The sequence below is a fragment of the Rosa rugosa genome, chromosome 3 (assembly GCF_958449725.1).
Source record: "Rosa rugosa chromosome 3, drRosRugo1.1, whole genome shotgun sequence".
NCBI classification, from domain to species: Eukaryota; Viridiplantae; Streptophyta; class Magnoliopsida; order Rosales; family Rosaceae; genus Rosa; species Rosa rugosa.
Window position 1 is genome coordinate 57,786,121 of NC_084822.1, and position 19,265 is coordinate 57,805,385.

Genomic DNA, 19,265 nt, shown 5'->3' on the forward strand with positions numbered 1-19,265 from the left:
CACCACTGAGCTGCACGCGGTTGCATAACTTGATATGAAGAAGCATTTTCAAATGAAAAGATGCATTCTAAAGGATTAATTGAACGTCTTTACATTTGTATAGATATCTCAAAATAGAGAAAATGCCCATAAAAGATCGATCTATCATTTTGCCCGTAACTTGACCTTCAATCAAGGTACAAATAGAAAAGAACAATTCAAAAGAAAATAAAAAAACACCAGATTGGTGTTCTAACAAAAAGCTGGTATTTATAAACAGAATGAACAAGTACAAATCCTTGTGCAATATAATGCAACTGCATATTTTAGCATAGAACACCTAGATCCCTACTGAACTAACAGCTTACAACTGCTCACCAAAAAGAAAACACAAGCTGAACCAAGAAGATAATAAAAAACAAGGCCGCATGAGCAGAAACAGAAGAAGCCCCTGATGCGTAAAAGTAATAGTAGGGAAAGGAATTGTTATGCAGTAGTCCTGCTGTTGTTGGCAGCACAGGACCGGAAGGAGGCATGTTGTAGAAGTATTCAAAACGCGGCGGGGGAGGACCCCATGAAGGAGATGATGGAGATGATTGTGATTCTTTCGGCGGTGATGGTGGAGGTGGAGGTGGCGGTGAGTGTGGCGGGGAATAGTAGTAAAATAGAGGCGGTGGTGGCGAGTGGTGGACTGGTGGTGGGGATGATGGTGCTGGTGGTGGGTATGATGGTGCTGGTGGTGGATGTGACTCTACTTGAGCAGGGGGTGGTGAACATATGACTGGACATGTAGTACAATCACTAATACACAGTAAACCAGTCTCTGGATCCTCCATTTGATCCCCATATGTAAATCCAGCAAACATTACCAGCCCTACAATCCCTGCCTTCAAAACCCAAGGAACCCATTTTCCTATCATAAATCCCTTGGAATTACCCATCTGACTTATGAGGCATAACCTTGAAAACTGAAAACCAAGTTATATGGTCTAGATGGGTTTTATACAAGTGTGTGTATGGCTCTTTGGAAAGTTTATTCAGATGCTTCTCTTGTGATGAGAAGTGGTGTGTTGCTGTAAAGGAGTACTAAATTTTACTAAATGGTTAAACTAATTTACCAATTAAATATGTAAAAAGCTAATGTTTATCCTCACTTCATATGGAAGATGTAAGAAGGAATACCAACCAAAGCTTGTTTCACAATCTAATATTTCTCTGATGCCTTTCTGCAAACATAATCAACCTTTGTGCGGATCAATTCCCAACTTAGTGTTGCACTTTATGCTAGCTGCCTCTTTATTTATACTTTCCTTCGCTTGGTGGGCTTCCTATTTGAATTAGGATATCCCACAGAAACAATATTTTCCTATAGAGTTTAGTGCCGTAAGTATGACCATAATTCAGGCCTTCATTGTTCAGTTAAGTATAGATTCTTGCATGCAACATTCTTTTTTTGTCATCACACAATCTCCTTAAGCTTCAACTGCAGAGGGGAGACGGAGTCTAGGCACAGCATGAACAAAGTACCAAGCAGGCAAAACTTTTCTAATACAACCACTAAAGAGCAGTGTTAATCAATTAGCAAAATAAGCCTGAGAATTTACATTTTCTTTGTGGGAGTATAGGGTTTTTCTGTGATATCACTTTCCTACTAGAACTGTTTTTTTTTTCAAAAAAAAAAATATAAACACAGTTCTTCATTTTCTTTAACTGTAACTCTGTAAGCAGCTTTCTGGCCTTTTGTTCTGTTTGCCATCAGGTGATTCCGAACTTCACTGCTCTTAATCACGGTCAGGACACTGTCTCAACCCCATCCTCGCAAGTACTCTTATATATTAAATCCTGCTTATTCAAGAATGAAGTTGAGAAGATAACAAGTATTTTCCAAAGGGAATAAAGACCAACTGGTCACTAGTGAAGACATTAAAATGGTAATTGGAGCATTATTTTGTTACTAACCTGACTATTTGTAATGGATGTTCTTGAATTGGAAGGACGTGAACTTTGGCTATGAGCAGTGCTGCTATATCCATGACTAGTAAGTGCATCAACATTATTCTTTCCAAAATCTCTTAATCGGTTGAGTTCCGGCACTATAACTTTACCAAGATCTGGCCTATCCTTTTTTCTTAGCTCAGTGCACTGCAAAGCCAAATTAGCAAATGCGAGAGCCTCTTCAACGGGCCAGTCCAGCACCGTGGGATCAAGCATATCTGAAAATGTTCCTTTCTCAATGGACCTCTTGACATGGTGTGAAAGACCCATAGCAGGCTTGGCTGTGATAATCTGGAGTAGCACTATACCCAAAGAGTATATATCTGACTTTGTTGTTAACATGCCTGTTTGCTGGTATTCGGGATCTATGTAACAAAATGTGCCTGCAGCTGAAGTCATGTGATATTGTGTGACCTCATCAGCAACTGATGCCGGGACTAAGCGTGCTAGGCCAACATCACTAATTTTGCTCACATAGTTATGGTCTAAGAGGATGTTGGCGGGCTTAAGGTCTCGGTGCACAAGGGGTTCCGGCTTCGTATGGTGAAGAAACAGTAGTGCTGTTGAAATCTCAGCAGCTATTTTGAATCGTTTCCTCCATGGAATCGGAGGGGTGTTACCTCTTCTCAATAGCCGATCTTCTAAGCTTCCATTGTCCATGTATTCATACACCAGGCATCCGTATTCAGGGCAGGCACCAAGTAGGAGGACCATGTTAGGATACCTAATGCAGCTCAGGACCTCAACCTGCAGGTGAGTACAGACAAGTATTCATCATAATAATCAGTCACAAAATAGGTTCAAATTAACTGGAAAATGTGTCCAACAAACATATCGACCCATTTGGCATGTTGTTCTATTTCAAGGGACCTGTATTCTATCTGTCAAGCAATTTGTTTGCTTCATCATCAGTTATTATATAAGTAAGTTACAAAATCTTAGGTCTAAATTTGAATTACTTGGGCTTATATCGGCACAACTATCTGTTATCATCTTAATTAGTCTTCTTCATCAGGTGAATGTTTATGGAAATTGAGCAAAGTTGTATCCAATACCATACCTCCTGTTGGAATTGCTTCCTCCCTTGAGCAGCATCAGGCCTTAAGACCTTGATGGCAACTGGTGTGTGGTCAAGTTTGCCTTTGTAAACAGGTCCATATCCACCTTCACCAATTTTCATCGATTCTGCAAAGTTTTTGGTGGCTTCTTCGATTTCTTCTATGGTATACTTTCTATATCGGACATCATTATGTGCCAAAGCAGTCAATGCACGATTCTTCTCTTCTGCCTCTTTCTTTGCCTTCATCTCTGCTTGTATTCTTCTCTGAGCTTCCATCTCAGCCATCCTCTGTGCTGCCTCAGCTGCTTCAATGGCAGCTTTGCACTTAGCCTTCTCCATCTCTGCAATGGCAAGAGCATTCTCCTCAGCAAGCCTGGCTTCCTCAAACTTACGAGCCTCATCCAGCTTCCACTGATCAATTTCTTTAGCCTGCATTCGAAAGAGTTAGCTTTAGTATCTTCTTGAAACTCCAGTGCATCATCAAAATGTCATCTTTTCTGCGACAACTTTTCCCTTGTCAGCTTTACAAAGCCTCTAGTAAGCAAGTGAACATGGATTGCTTTCTATAATATATATCCCTAATTACAACTTTTCTGAATTTGAGATAACTTAAGTGACTACTATCAAGTGGAAACTATAGACTTAAAGGATCATATTTTGATTTAGTCGATAGCAAAATGGAAGGAGTAACTGACGAAGGTACAGCTGCTCGACATTGTTTATCATGATAAAAGATGTGATATATGGTATAATATATGCACCTTATTTTTGGCTGAGATAGCTTCTTTGCATGCAGAGCTGTACATGTCCATTGTTTGTTTCAATTCCTGCTTCAATCTTCTCATTTCGGCTTCAATCTCCCGCTGTAATGGAGCAGGTGACAGTTGGACAATAATCTTGGAAGCAAAATTAGGCCTTGATGGTTTTTTTTTTTCCTTTTTTTTATACGAAAATCACAATGTAATACACATTTATACTATGCACTTACTGCAGATTGTCTGGATGAGTCCCTGGGAGAACAGGACGGACTACAGAAATCCAAGTTTTGGGAAGACATATCCAGTGATCCATATGGATGAATTGGGCCTGAAAACTCATTTTCTTCAGCATTTGAATTGTGAGCACTACTTACTGAAGACCTTGATCCTGATTCATGGCTTTGAATGTCAATCTGATCCAGTGTCAGATTTGTTGGAGCACTCCTCGTCCTCTCGCGTATTGCAACCATTTTCTCTGGACCATTCCTGCTTGTTCTTTCCCTTGTTGGAGGCCTAACTCCATTTTCTCCTCCACTTAATTCAGCTGGCATATGAGGCGGGAGTCCCTGCACGATCGGTTGTTTTGGTGGTGCAGCAGTATTAACCACAGGCCTCTTAGCCGTCCGCACTGAAAGCATCTTCCCTTTTTGTATCACATATACCGAACAAAACTCTGGCGCAGATTTTGTCAAGATGCTCGCAACATCCGTATTACCTTTGAGCCTCCTGTCATTAACATCAGATGGTTAGTTACTGGTATATGTAACTTTGATTACTTCTCAAAGAAGGTATTTATTTTGATCGAGAGGGAAATGAAACCTTGTAAGAGCATTCCTCGTTGATGCACCAACTACAATATTGTTAATGTAGTTGTTGTTGATGTAATCCAAAAGTGCTCTAGCCACATCATGTTCATCAAGGATGACCTCTTTCATTTGAACCTGAAATTCAAAATCAATTCTATCTTGTCAATTAAGCTTATAATTTCTGTGTTGATTTTAATTTCCGGCTTGAATTTAGGTTTTCTAGAGGGTGAATCCCCAAAATGGTACATGCCCTATCATGAATCTAAAAGAAAGATTTATCTCTGCCAAATTGTTACATCCGCCCATATTTATGTTAAACTTAACGGACATTAACATTGTTTCAGGAGATAAATTATACTAATTATTTAGCCTATTGATGATAAATAACTAGAAAACTTCGGTACATACCCCCTTACGAGCACAGTATCCACGGAAAGGAATGAACACAGTGTAAGGATCATGATCGCCTCCATCACCATCGTGGTCTGCAAAAAAAAAAGTCCCAAAAGAAAAAGAGAAAAAAAAAGAAATCACGATGACAAGCCCAGCAATTTGTATATTATTGATTTTGAAGATCACTAGAATTATGCATGGGATACCTACGATGACTTTTCCTGACATGGATTAAAATGAGGTAAGGTTGCGAGATCGAAAGATGATCAATGGCCCATCGCACGGCCAAGTTGCTGTTCTTGTTGTCCTTGTCGACGGCCACCGCCGTGGCGTTGATCGGCGGACAGTCGTCATACGCGGAATTGGGAGTGGCCATCTGAATGGGAATGAACGACGGGGTTGCGGATTTCAGCCAGCGGACCGGTAGCTGCGCGCTTCCGCTACAACCACCGCCCGCGACAAATCTGAATCCGGCGAGTCTGGAAAAGTTGGATGCGTGCGCGATAAAGATAGAGAAAAGTTACTTTCTGTTAGTGTACGTTGGTTGTGGAACAGACGGGAACGCCATTGTTGCTCTTAGTAAGAAAATGGACGTAACTAGCTAAATTTTAGCATGGCTCCTCCTCCATTGGCTTCATTTAGCTATTTTTGGCCGGGCCATGCCATGAGCCCATGACCAAATTAAACAAAACAATTGTATTTTCTGCACAATTGCGCTTCGACAAAATTTAATTAATTAAATGAATAAAATCTTCTTTTTTTAAAAAAAAAAAAAAGACAATAAGAGCCTTTACCTAAGTAAACTCACATATCCAACTAGAAACATCCTTACAAATCTTATGGATTTGCAAATAGACATGAGAGTCAAATCGTCAAAAATAGACATGAGAGTCAATGGAGAATCTACGACAGCTCCTTCACAAATTAGTAGAAGTCACAGACTTCTCATTCATTTTAAATGCTGAAAGCTTCAGAAATCAGCAACCACCGTCACTTTTTCTTCTCTTCCTAAAATATGATAACCTATGCCTCCGATTTCACCTTTTTTTTTGGATTTTACGAAGTTGACCACACATCATATATATTATCTGGTGAGATTACAAGGGCCCTTTTGGGATAAATCAAGCAACGATACCACATCTAATTGAAACTCCGAAGCAACCACCAATTTTGCTCAATTTTAATTCAAAACAAGTTGATTGATTAAACAAGTAAAATCTTAAAATTAGGCTCAAAGACTATCTCAATCATGAACTAAAGGTGAAATTTGATTAGTAATTCGATTATATTTTCCATGTTTCATTTCATCTAATTACAATCGCAACTAAATGTATCTCAAATAAAGCTAGTTTAGCCGTAGCCATAATTATATGCATTTAGCCATTTAGTATGCACTGCCCTATTGCCAAGAGTGCAACAAGCTCTCGTGTTTATATCATTGGCGGACCTAGCATATGACTACTATGGGCTACTGCCCCCACTACATCATCATATATGCATTGTTATATATAGAAACGCTAGATAATTTTATGCATTTAAATGTGTATTATGCAACTTTTACGCCCACCACAAGTACTATGATTTTAAGGATTTCATACATGTCCTGTTTAATATCGTAAAAACTTTTCCTTATTTTCTTATGTTTTTTGCATAAATAGTTCTTTAAAATGGGTGGGCAAGAACTTTAGTTTTCATTAGTTATTACGATTTAAATTTGCTCTTGCATAAATAATTTTTTAAGTCCGCCACTGGTTTATATTGCAACGTGCAAGTATTCATATTGCATGAAGCATAAAATTGACATAAACTTGAGATAGGAGAGAAAAATTGCAAGAATGTAATAATGGCCGATGCTACTTTTATTACCAAATTTGACAAAGAATTAAACAGAAAATGTTAAAATTTAAAGCAGAATTGAAGAATTAAAGCGAGAATCAAGTTAAAATTATGAGCAATTTCGATAATCCACGTAAAAAAAGAAAACGGCAATAATCAACCGTAGTAATTAAACAAATAACCATAGTAATTGCGGCTACCCGCGCCCAGGGCCCAAATTCTAAAAAACCGGAACGACGTCGTTCTCACTGTCCAATCGAATTCCAAACTCTTTCTTCCCCAACGAAATAAACCAACCGATAGCAATCAATTCCCCAATCTCAGAGACTTAAATCTCCGGCAACGCCGTCGCGATGTCGTCGATATACGTCTTAGAACCACCGACTAGGGGCAAGGTGGTGCTGCAAACGACCCATGGGCCTCTCGACATCGAGCTCTGGCCCAAAGAGGCCCCCAAGGCCGCCCGCAACTTCGTCCAGCTCTGCCTCGAAGGCTACTACAACAACACCATCTTCCACCGCATCATCAAAGGCTTTCTCGTTCAGGGCGGCGACCCCACCGCCACCGGCGAAGGTAAATTTCCGGTTCTTTTTGGATTCGCAGTAATTCGGATTTGCTTCAGGTTTAGGGTTTTGAATTTGCTGAGCTGTGTAATTAGGCGGCGAGAGTATTTACGGCGGTCTTTTCTCCGACGAGTTTCACTCGCGGCTGAGATTCAAGCATAGAGGTTTAGTTGCTTGTGCAAATGCCAATAAGCCTAATACCAATGGGAGCCAGTTCTTCATGAACTTGGACCGGTGCGATTGGCTTGACAAGAAGCACACGATTTTCGGAAAGGTAATTATGATAGACTTTATTGATTTCATTGCCAGGAGTGAAGCAATGGAGCTGTTACTAAGGGATGCATTTGTGTATGTGTTTCAGGTGACTGGTGATTCCATATACAATCTAGTGAGGTTGGGTGAGATTGAAACCGACAAGGAGGACCGGCCTTTGGACCCGCCGCCGAGGATATTATCAGTAGAGGTAGCTAAACATGTTTCTTAAGTAAGTCTTGAGTTTGCCTCTTAATGTATCATATGTGATTTAGGAGTTTTCGTCTCATAATCCTTGTTTTAGGTACTGTGGAATCCCTTTGATGATATTGTCCCAAGAGTGCTTTCACGTTCTTTGGTCCAGTCCACAGATGATACTGACAACAAGGATACAAAGAAGAAAGCTGTGAAGTAAGCTTCTTTGTGTGCCTATTTTAACTCATGCATATGTGTGTCTGTTAATGTGTTTCTTTGTACCTGGTTCGAAAGATGTTGTACTGCTTGTAACTTATGTCATGTGTGGCTTTGTTCGACAATGCAGAAAGCTGAACTTGCTTTCCTTTGGAGAAGAAGCTGAAGAGGAGGAGAGAGAATTGGCAACTGTAAAGACAAAAATAAAGAGCAGTCATGATCTATTGGATGATCCTCGTCTTTTGAAGGAAGAAGTTCCAATTAACGAAGTGGTAATTATGTGGTATCTCTTGTGATGCTGTTGATATTGAACTGTTGAGAGTTTGCTAGTTTGTAGGTCCATGGATAATTTCTACAATTATCATGTAATTGTTTATTGTGAAGTTCTTGTGAATTTATTTTCTTTTAAAAATCCTTTTATAAATTTATGAACTGCTATGTTTATTTGAAATGTTCTTCTCTATTATCTGTTTTATGCTCATCAACCTTACTAAATATGAAAACCTACTAGTGTAAACATTATCAACGTTATAATATCTGGTCTTCGTCACATCACAGAATAAGCAATTGATCATCAGTGGGATTTACCTTTTTTTTTTTATATATATATTTTTTTATGCAGGATCCCAAAACAAGGCAGATGCAGTTATCTGTCAGAGAAGCTCTTCAGTCAAAGAAAGAAGACCCCTCAAAAGACTCCGAATCAAAATTTTATAATTCTCTTAATTACAGTGATAATGATGATGATGATGATAATGAGTCCAATTTTGATGCACGAATGCGTCATCAAATACTCAGGAAACGGAAAGAGTTGGGAGATCTCCCACCAAAGCCAAAGTTGCCGAATGGTACCCATTTGTCCTCACTCAATGTATATCAGTCTGTAAAGTTTTGTTTATCTCCTCTTCACATGGAATATGTCTTGCATTAACTGTCTGTCTTATAATTGATGCCTGTTTTTAATTGCCTCAATAACTTGTGTCCATTTACCTAATCTATCATTTGCATATGCAGGGAGCTCTAGCCCAAAGCAGCGTGAAACATCTACAACAAGGTAAAGATTTTTCTTGACACTGGACTATTTGTTTCTTAAGCGTGTCCATTTTCAAAGAATTGACCTTTTAGGCAAATTTTTGGGCCAAGGGCTTTATTAGTTTCCTCAGTGTTGAAAAAAAAAGTTTGACCTTAAGGCAAAGTTTTGGGCCAAGGGCATGTTCTTTCTCTGATTTTAGAATAGATCACAAAGATTGAAACGTCTTAGAATATTTTCAAATTAGTGTCAGCATTTCTACTTGTCAGGTCCAAGGCTGAAAGCATTGATGATGACCAACCAAGGGTAGAAAAGCTGTCATTGAAGAAAAAAGGGATAGGATCAGAGGCCAAAGCTGAGCGCCTGGCCAATGCTGATACAGACTTACAGCTGTTGAGTGAAGCTGAAAGAGGAAGACAATTGCAGAAACAGAAGAAGCGTAGAAACCAAGGACGAGAAGAAGAAGTACGTTAGCTCTTATATATATTGTTTCTGTGATTAACCATTTTACTTTCTTGTCCTCTGCTGGAATCAATCTCTAATCTATTAAAAATGATATATCTACATGTTAGTAATGGATGTCATTGGAGGGCTAAATGAGATTATACCCACAAACAGTTCATCAAAGGACTGATCAAAATGGGAATAATGCATGATTGAGAGCTTACTAAATGTGAAAGTACAGCTTATTATGTCCTCATATATAGATAATGTCCCCTCTGTTCTCTCGTTTGCTTGAAGAGCATATGACCTCTAATATTTCTACTGTTCAGTGAACCCTTGCATCTGTAGATGAGTAAGAAAAAAGCAAATAGCAAGATTGGGTAGGGGATGAGGTTAACAATCCCTGTTGTCTGAAATTTGGAACACTGCATGGACATCATTTGTTTCTCATTTTTATAATATCTATGATATTTTCTGTTTTGTAGTTGTTTATGACCCTGTTTCTCTGGATTTGTAGACAATAGCAAGACTTGAGAAGTTTAAGAAGACCCTGTGTGTGAAGCCCACAGCCCCAGATAGTGAATCTGGAGGTGGCGATGGTGAAGATTTATCTGATTGGCAAAAATCTCAGTTAAAATTTGCTCCTGAGACTGGCAAGGTAAGCATCTCCAGATCATATTTGATTATGCCCCTGCATTAATTAATTGTGTTCCCTTACTTACAGAGAGATACTGAATCAGCAACAATGCATGTCCTGAATGTAACAATAGAGAGAGTTCTATTTTTAAATAACAGATAGATTTGTTGTTTCCTAGATTTATACTTGTTCTTGGCTTAATTTCCGGTAAATCACTCTGCAGATGACTCGCACTGAGGACATAAATGATTACGTTGTGCTTGACCCTCTTTTGGAGAAGGGGAAAGAGAAGTTCAACCGGATGCAAGCAAAGCAAAAACGAAGAGAGCGAGAATGGGCCGGCAAATCTCTTACTTGACCTCACCTCCGCCATACTTCACCGGTTTGTGAATATTATGGAATCAGGAGAGTTGCATGCCATTTGCCTTTGTATGTTGCATACCTGCTGAGACTGTCCACATTTAGCCACACTTACATGAAACTAGGGGAGATTGAGGCACATTATTCAAAACAGTTTCATCAATCTCATTGACCGGCTCATCTAATCTTTATTATAGTAGCAAAAGACTGTGGTTCTCCAGCTGTGTCAATGAATAATGTGGGTCGCGCTCTTTCCAGATTTCCCCCCATCTCTGACTATAGTCTCTTCTGATTAATATTAGATTAGACAGATTTAATGTGTAGTTATCCTCGAAGCAAGTCTAGGGTCCCTTGCATCTCATCTATTGGTTTGGACTTTGGATAATCTTCTGCAGGGTTTACCTTTTCAAAGCTTCGGGACATAACTTGTAGACTTGGTTGATTCACACGGTTTTTTAATGGAGCTCGACCGACCATACTAGCCTAATTTATCATTGCGGCTTCGGCAGCATGGGAAAATCCAATGTATCAGTAATTTGGGGAAAGTTCCGGGCCTGTTTCTGTTGACCTGTCCAATATTGCAAGACCGCAACGCTGCGTTTCTTCTCGAAACCTACTTTTCGTTTTGTTTCGCTCATTCCAAACACCAGACAAATGATATAAAAGCTAGCTGTTGATTCTTCGCATATTTGAATTGTTTATGGATTTCTATGAAAATTGCTTAGCCAACCAATCTAAACTTAGACCTGTTGACTGGAAGAGTAACAAATCGTTTTCCCGTCTAGATGATGAGTTCATATTACCAACGGGTTTGGGTTTTTTTTGTTTTTGATACAAACTTCGGGTTAATCACTTTTTGGATACAAGTCTTACAATTTATCTCTATTCTCTTTATAAGTTGAAGTTTGAAGTGTGTGGTGTCAAAGACTTCACCAAATTTTAAATTTTTAAAAATAAAAATAAAAGCTTGTAATGACTAATGAAATTATCTAAAAGGAATTTCATTAGTCATTACATGATAAAATAAAAACACAAAATACATAAAATAGAGGAAGCGGATGAGAAAACTCCCACGTGTCTCCTCCTTTCAACAATAACGATTAACGAAGGGATGGCACGGGTATAAGACTAGTTATTTATAATTAAGGGTCATTTGTGAAGAGCTGCTTCTACAACTTACAAATTCGTTTTTAGTGTTCAGACTGTCAATGTGAACAATATCTGTAAGCTGGTTCTAAAACCACACGATTACTGAGAATACGGCAATAACAAGAATATACTTCTAATCCAAGCAATAGTGCTGTGTTCTTTACCTCTCATCATGTTTTTTTTTTTTTTTGTGTATGTGGGTTTGCTCTAGTCATTCTGACGGATGAGGTCAAAAGTAGCGTATATTGTTGAATTTGCTACCTCATATGTATCCATGGGGCTGTAGCCGACTGTGCGTTGCACACTTGCACCTACGGGATTCTCTACAATGTTCCCCAGGAACAAAAAAAAAACCCTCTATCAAATCAAAATCCTCCATGTGATACAAGATATCCAGTGAACCCGCTAGCCTCTATCAGAAGGATCGTCGCGGCGGGGGCCCACAATATCATGCTGGGCCACCTCTGTGTGTCTCGAGGCCCAACATTTTCCACCGAAAATGTCAAAAGGAGTTTGAAGTTTGCGTCTCCTTTGCATAGAAAAGTTTTAACATTCCAAACTTGCCGAGCAATCCAACAATCTCTTCGCGCTTTGATTTCTGATAATGATATATTATAAATAACAACAATAAAAAACCAAAAGTCACCGTCTTACACCTACGCACCTACCACCGCCATTTAGAGCCACTTCATAAAACGCGTTCACATGTGTACCCTCCTTTTTGAGTTTACGTCTTGTTTATTTCCGTGTGTTCACACCTGGGGGATAACTCCAAGTCAACCATTGTGCGGCACGTTATTCACTCTTCCCATCTTAAACACATTTAATAACGGACTCTACTCATTAATTCTTTTTTTTTTTTTTTTTGGTACATTATTACTTTACTCATTATGTCATCGAAGAGAAAGAAAAGCAAAAAGTTCATTAGTGTAATTCTAACAATTGCGTATCAGCGTATGTGTACATTGAAAGACTAAAATACCAAAAATTCTTTTTCTTTACCATGAATATTATGAGGTTTAGAATGGTCTGTTTTCATTTATTTTTTAATTGTTTTAGTCTAGCTTTGAAATAGTTTCGGTTAATATTAAAATTATATTTAGACCTTTCATGTTAAAGTTATTCTTGATATAGGATCACGATGCATTGACATTCAAAATTAAGATTAAGATGTACTTCTATGCAAAGAAATTCATGGTTGGTTTGATTACGTTAATATTAGACTAGTTTTTTTAAAAGTAATAACGATAATATGGTGATTGAATAATTTTTAATGATTTAAATATTTATTTTAGAAGAGATTTTAGTAGAGCATCATATCGCGTGACAAGTTTGTTTTTATCAATCACGATCAGTACGTATAAAAAACGCATTAACTTATACACGAAACTCAGATTTAAATTAGACAAATATGATGATGTTCCGATCATCTTAATTAAGACGAATGCGGATGAGAAGAAGAAAAAGATAGTAGAAGGCGAGAACACCACGAGAAAGAAAAGATAGTAGTAGTAATCTAGAACAATTCTTTTTTATTTCATAAATTCAATTGGTATGATGGTATTTATATAAGACTCTGTTGTATTTACGCGCTTATTCAATCCCAACAGGTACAATTTCTAAATCCTTTGTCACTCTTCGTGTTCACATTGCGTACACACACAATCCATATAATCCTTTTTCAGTGTTCAAAGCCAAAGACCTTTCTTTCTCTTTCGCCCTTTGCTTTTTCAGCTCCCTTCTTCTTCTATATGAAATTGAAACCCACACCCAACCCGGACCCAGACCCAGACCTCTCCTACATCTACTCCTTCCTCCACTCCTCTCTCCACCACCAAATGAACAATGATACCGCCAAGAAACGCCGTCGTAAGACCGCCGCCGCCGCCGCCGACGACGACGGCCCGCCGGGAAAGCAAGGCAAGATGAAGGACCTGAAGGGGATCATCACCACCCTGTCGCTGCTGGAGCAGCAGGAGAAGGAGGACCTCGACCGGGCCTCAAATGACGACAAGTCGTTTGCCGAAGAGAAGCAGAAGCAGACGACGAAGACCAAGGCCATGGTGGAGTACTACTCCGATTTGCAGGGCTACTACTCGGACGTCGAGGAGTCCGAGACCGTGAAGCGCAAGAAGTCGAGAAACGCGGCGACCGCTGCCGTTGCTGCCGCGGCGGCGGCGGCCTCCGAAAAGGGCGCGAAACCCGGAGGAAGCGGGTCGGGTCACCAGCGGAGGCTTTGGGTCAAGGACCGGTCCAAGGCCTGGTGGGACGAGTGTAACCAACCCGATTTCCCGGAAGAGGACTTCAAAAAAGCCTTCCGGATGGGGAAGGCCACGTTCGATTTGATCTGCGACGAGCTCAATTCGGCTATAGCGAAAGAGGACACCACTCTCCGGAATGCAATTCCGGTCCGGCAGAGAGTCGCCGTCTGTTTGTGGAGGTTAGCTACCGGCGACCCGCTCCGGCTCGTTTCGAAGCGATTCGGGTTAGGGATATCGACTTGTCATAAGCTAGTACTCGAAGTCTGCTCAGCGATTAGGACTGTGTTGATGCCCAAGTACTTGAATTGGCCGGAGGATGGTGTTTTGCGGAAGGTGAAGGACGAGTTCGAATCGTTTTCGGGTATACCTAATGTTGTAGGGTCTATGTACACCACTCATATTCCGATCATAGCTCCGAAGATTAGTGTGGCAGCTTATTTTAACAAGAGGCATACAGAGAGGAACCAGAAGACTAGCTACTCCATCACTGTGCAAGGTGTGGTGAATCCGAAAGGGGTGTTCACTGATGTGTGTATAGGGTGGCCTGGTTCAATGCCGGATGATCAGGTTCTGGAGAAGTCGGCTTTGCATCAGAGGGCCGGGAATGGTTTGCTTAAAGGTGTGTGGATTGTGGGGGGTTCGGGGTACCCTTTGCTGGACTGGGTGCTGGTGCCGTATACTCAGCAGCATCTTACTTGGACGCAGCATGCGTTCAATGAGAAGATTGGGGAGATTCAGAATGTGTCGAAAGATGCGTTTGCGAGGTTGAAAGGGAGGTGGTTGTGCTTGCAGAAGAGGACGGAGGTGAAGCTCCAGGACTTGCCTGTGGTTCTTGGGGCTTGCTGTGTGCTGCACAACATATGCGAGCTGAGGAATGAGGAAATCGACCCCGAGCTGAGGTTTGAGCTTGTGGATGATGAGATGGTTCCGGAGGTTGCTTTGAGATCACAAAGCTCAATGAAGGCGAGGGATTCCATTGCTCATAATCTTTTGCATCATGGCCTTGCAGGCACTTCTTTTCTCTAGGCTTCTTTCTATTCTTTTTTGCTTACTAATTAGTTGTAACGTTGTAGAAGTCATTCCTCCTTATTTGTGATTTGTGTAAAGGGGCTCTGTAAAACATAGATATTCTTCCCTTCCACAATTGGATGATTGTAATCTTTATAGGGTAAGTTATACATGATCAAGATCAAACATTGTAACCTATGATCCATACTTCAGTTACCAAATAAGAGATGAATGAAATTGATATTCTTTTGCTTCATTATGAATCATGTTTTAAAATGGCCACTACGATGCGAACTCTTTCTTTAGTGTTTGAAAATGTGGCACTCTCTCTGACTATGAACTAATATTGCGTGCATTCTTCGTCTCCCTTATGCAATATGTCAAAATCTAGTTAGTTTAAGAATCGTGGTAGTTGAATAAAGAGCAACAATTTGAGACTAGGAACCTTCATATTTCATATTATATTATGTCCATCTGTTCCCTTTAGTCAGAGGCATTTTCCATGCCCAACAGTTGCACATGAAATAGTACTGTATGTCAATGAATAGCCACTGATGTCCAGCTTAAACTATAACCAATTGCGTAATAATTTTTTTCTTCATAAAATTCTGTTTAGTTTTTTACTTCTACAAGCGTCAATCTGCGTAAAGTGTTTTTCCTGGGCAGTTAAGAACACCGCTCGTTTTCCCCTTTCAACAATCTTCAGACTACCTAAGCCATCTTCCAAATTGGTTTTTCCACCCTAGAACCTTGCACCTTAAATATAGAGCTTGCAAGCTTCAAGTTCATGCATAAAAAACTATTATTGCCTCTTTCATTCTATCATCAAGAACCTCGCAATCTTATAATGGAAACCCGAAATTAGCTCCTTTTCATTTCTATCCATACGAAATTAAGACCCTAAACATCAAATAAAGAATTCAAAAGGTAGTTCAAATAAAGACGTCATCAGACAGGCTACGGCCAGCTTTCGCAATCCTTTCCTAAACTACAACAATTAAGTGGTTCGAAGTCTGTGGGCCAAGTCAATATAAGGCCATCCTTTGTATCGAGCTCGCTGCTCATGTATCATGCCACAACCTACATATACATCTAATTGTTGATTTACACAATTCACTGACTCAGTATTGAAAAGATTTGCTCGTCTCTGGACGAAGACAAGGGATTTCATACCGGTCATTTTTTCGTCAGTGTCGGATTCCACTTCGTTTCTGATCGGAATCAGATGGTAGACGGAAAGGAAAATGTGCAAAGTGGATCCTCAATGGAAGGGAATCAGGTTTCTTGTCATCAAACTTGTAACCTGTGTACATCCACATTTCAGAGCTTGATAAGTGATATATTTTTCCTCAAATTGCTAGAAATTAATGAAAGCTTTATCAACTCATTTTTCCAAACAGGCTACAAAAAAGCTACATATACAGTAAACATTTAAACATGAGATATTTTTCCGAAGATACTTCAGACCAGAATGGAAAATAAAATACTGAACAGCATACTTATGCTTAGTAATGTAATCAAATGCAATTTTTTTTGGTCTAAGCGGAGAGATCATGGATATTGCATGTATGATACCTTGTAGAGCTTCCATAGCAGTCAAAGCACACTTTGGATCCACAAACTCCACAAAGCATAAAACCATTGCCTTATCTCCACTCTGCTACCCAAACACAGGGAAACTATGATCAGAAGCAATTCAAAAGCAAGACACAAATGGCAGCAAAAAACCATTTTCCCCAAGCAAAAAGTTTTTGCTAGTTGACACGGACAAAACCATAGCCTTATCTCAACTCTGCATCACTAAAAGGCAATGACAAGTGCAGTTGCTTTCCTCTACTAGTGGACTCTCAGTGTTAAACCTTTATGATGTCTATCAAAATTACTTGATAGAACTAGGTAAATGAGTGCACTTACGCGTCTAGGCTCCTTGTGAACTACTTTGATTTCTTTAAAGCCAATGAATGGACGAAATAGATCTTCATAATAAGTTAAGGTTTGAAATGACTGGAACAAAGGAATGAAATAGCAGGTTTCGGGCAGTCATTTCCACCGCAAAGTAAAAAACAGTTATCCTGGAAATGTTGCATACCTGAAACATTCACAGGCATGCAAAAATAGACACACGAAAAGCAAAAGGATACGGCCTACTTCTCTTCTGGTACAGTCAGTGGGAAGTCCATCCACAAACAAAATGTTTGATTCCCCTTTCAGGACTGGGAGACCATCACCACTCCTCGAAGGCACAGACCTTTCTCTACTGAAGTCAGTAGAAACACTTGAGCCAATGCCAGCTCCAACCTCATGTCTTTGGTTTAATAAAGTCTGAGCTTGTAAAGGAGATGGAAAACCAGCCCCTGCTGTTACAGTAAGACGAGGTTCAGCACGAACACTAACACTCACAGCATCTACACCATAAACCCCAGGCGTCATTGACCTCATCTGCAAACAGACAGAACAACACAATTCTTTCATACATTACAATACACGCAGGCATGTATACAAAAATGTCACAAGACTCAAAGTAACTCACCGCAATATCCCGTCTCTGGCTTCGATAAGTATCTTCCAGAGGATCATATAGGCTAGACCCTGCTGTCACCCCAACACCCGAATCAGAACGAACTCTACTATCATCTACACCATACGGCACAGACCCCAACGATTTCTGCAGTAGTCAAATAACACAATTCTTCACACATGCACACATACATCTTCAATTATTACACATATCCATAATCACATACTTATATCAATCCATAAGTAGCAGTTTAACTTCTTACATCTCTCAGCAGAAAATCCGAAGAATAGCTTCTCAATTCAGTAGGGGCAAAAGTGTGATTCGAAAGCAACGATGGTGCTTCGGATGATAAGTAACCAGGAAAATTGGACTTTGCTACACTACCTAGCAAAATATATACACTATCGATCAAATTCTAGACACAAATCGTTCATAAAAACCCTGTGCATTATACAGAAACGATTTCATGGAGTAATTCTGAGAGTGTGAGATATGGAAATTGACCGTGATTTTGTTCGGGAAAGTGAAAAATTGGTGGCAGTGAAATTAGGGATAGGGCAAAGTGAAAAACCTCGTTCCGGCGGAGCAGCGTATCTCTGGTAGGGATCCGCCATGGCTGAAGTTAGACTGGCCGTGATGCTCCGGCGAAGCGAACAGTCCAAACTCCGAAGCGAAGCTCTTTTGCTTTGGACTTTGGAGTACGTACTTTTGTACACACTTGGCAGTCCAGATCGAAACGACGCAGTTTGAGTGTAATGGATTGGGCCTCTGCAGAGAATGTTAGCGCAATGAGGCATGGTCCAGTCCAAACAGAGACGAAAGCATTTGTCGAAAATTCTACGATGCACGTTAGTGCTGAGGCTCATGAACATCCAACTCTACTTTTTTTTAACCTATTATTTGGTTTTTCATTAATATTTTATAATATTAAATACAAAACTATTTATTTATTCTCAAGATAAAAACTAAAAATAAAAACTAAAAATAATGTAAACTGGCTCACACAGTTCATGCCCTAACTCAGCAAGGGAGTAGCAGCTAGGGTCGAGGAGGGTCAAATGACCCTCTTGACCTTATCTTTTTTGACATAGATATCTTATATTTTCATCTTAAATGCAAAAAGACTCTAGTGTAGTCCCACTGGGCGTGCCAAAATGTTTGGCTCCAATTTTGTTGCAGCTGGTCAACAGTCTCTTTTCTGCGCGGGCGTGCCAGCACCGTTCGGGTGCGGTCGTCGGGGGTGTCCCTTGACCTGACTTCTTTTGAGCGACTGTAGACGAGGAGAGCACAAACCTCGTCGTGGGATTCTTTATGCCTCGTGGTGAGGACTTTTGCTGAGCTTCTTGAAAATCACAATCGATACTCGATGTTGTAGATCGAGCAGAGCGAGAACCACTGGGAAGTAGAGAGAACTTGCTAAAGCGTGACTTTAGCTTGGCTGGTTTGCGAGGGCGTTACCCTTGCTTGGCTGGTTCCATAACCGTTGTGGTCGTGGTACTACAATCGGCTCCCGAGGAGACTAGGACCGAAGTACGTTGACAGAGGGTTTGGTGGCACTGAAAGTCGGCTTCCGAGAAGACTAGGACTAGGAGTGTGATCACCGATAAGAGAAAGAGAAGGAGAGGAGTTGCTCTTAGAGAGGTTTGCTCTAGAGAGAACTTAGATCATCTTAGAGATGTTTTGATGTATTGTTGGATCATAATTCATATACATATTTGTCCCCTAAAACATGGAAATTACTTGTTCTAAAGTCCAAATTTAATGTTGACTAATCCAATTTCATTATTTCCCTAATCTTGTACTTT

General features: G+C 40.0%; 5 protein-coding genes across 8 annotated transcripts; 2 read left to right on the top strand and 3 right to left on the bottom strand.

The window, feature by feature from the left end:
• Nucleotides 1-353: 353 nt before the first annotated feature.
• Nucleotides 354-920, bottom strand: LOC133738010 (extensin-1). Its single transcript, XM_062165450.1, has one exon. It carries the CDS (start codon nt 918-920, stop codon nt 354-356), a length of 567 nt encoding a protein of 188 aa, XP_062021434.1.
• A 574-nt stretch (nt 921-1,494) lies between these two features.
• Nucleotides 1,495-5,578, bottom strand: LOC133741334 (U-box domain-containing protein 52). 2 transcript variants are annotated; one of them, XM_062169259.1, is made up of 8 exons: nt 5,202-5,578; nt 5,007-5,083; nt 4,612-4,733; nt 4,023-4,518; nt 3,796-3,897; nt 3,035-3,463; nt 1,939-2,721; nt 1,495-1,821 (listed from the first exon to the last, which is right to left on the bottom strand). In XM_062169259.1, exons 1-8 carry the CDS (start codon nt 5,365-5,367, stop codon nt 1,771-1,773), a joined length of 2,226 nt encoding a protein of 741 aa, XP_062025243.1. In that variant the 5' UTR covers nt 5,368-5,578; the 3' UTR covers nt 1,495-1,770. The 2 variants fall into 2 exon arrangements, with proteins under 2 accessions (XP_062025243.1, XP_062025244.1); XM_062169260.1 differs by having other exon boundaries at nt 5,198-5,355.
• Nucleotides 5,579-7,075: 1,497 nt separating this feature from the next.
• On the top strand, nt 7,076-10,863 carry LOC133739859 (peptidyl-prolyl cis-trans isomerase CYP57). The gene is made up of 10 exons (XM_062167666.1): nt 7,076-7,400; nt 7,486-7,664; nt 7,752-7,853; nt 7,947-8,053; nt 8,184-8,325; nt 8,676-8,901; nt 9,068-9,107; nt 9,353-9,548; nt 10,045-10,185; nt 10,388-10,863. The coding sequence occupies exons 1-10, from the start codon at nt 7,181-7,183 to the stop codon at nt 10,520-10,522; spliced, it is 1,488 nt and encodes a 495-aa protein (XP_062023650.1). The 5' UTR covers nt 7,076-7,180; the 3' UTR covers nt 10,523-10,863.
• Nucleotides 10,864-13,322: 2,459 nt separating this feature from the next.
• LOC133738295 (protein ALP1-like) lies at nt 13,323-15,198 on the top strand. Its single transcript, XM_062165807.1, has one exon. The coding sequence runs from the start codon at nt 13,425-13,427 to the stop codon at nt 14,958-14,960; it is 1,536 nt and encodes a 511-aa protein (XP_062021791.1). The 5' UTR covers nt 13,323-13,424; the 3' UTR covers nt 14,961-15,198.
• A 656-nt stretch (nt 15,199-15,854) lies between these two features.
• LOC133738932 (uncharacterized) lies at nt 15,855-18,188 on the bottom strand. 3 transcript variants are annotated; one of them, XM_062166619.1, is made up of 8 exons: nt 18,032-18,188; nt 17,723-17,844; nt 17,473-17,607; nt 17,084-17,381; nt 16,857-16,918; nt 16,518-16,599; nt 16,116-16,245; nt 15,855-16,022 (listed from the first exon to the last, which is right to left on the bottom strand). In XM_062166619.1, the coding sequence occupies exons 1-7, from the start codon at nt 18,072-18,074 to the stop codon at nt 16,130-16,132; spliced, it is 858 nt and encodes a 285-aa protein (XP_062022603.1). In that variant the 5' UTR covers nt 18,075-18,188; the 3' UTR covers nt 15,855-16,022; nt 16,116-16,129. The 3 variants fall into 3 exon arrangements, with proteins under 3 accessions (XP_062022603.1, XP_062022602.1, XP_062022604.1); XM_062166618.1 differs by having other exon boundaries at nt 15,855-16,245; XM_062166620.1 differs by lacking the exon at nt 16,857-16,918 and having other exon boundaries at nt 15,855-16,245; nt 17,032-17,381.
• Between the last annotated feature and the right edge of the window lie 1,077 nt (nt 18,189-19,265).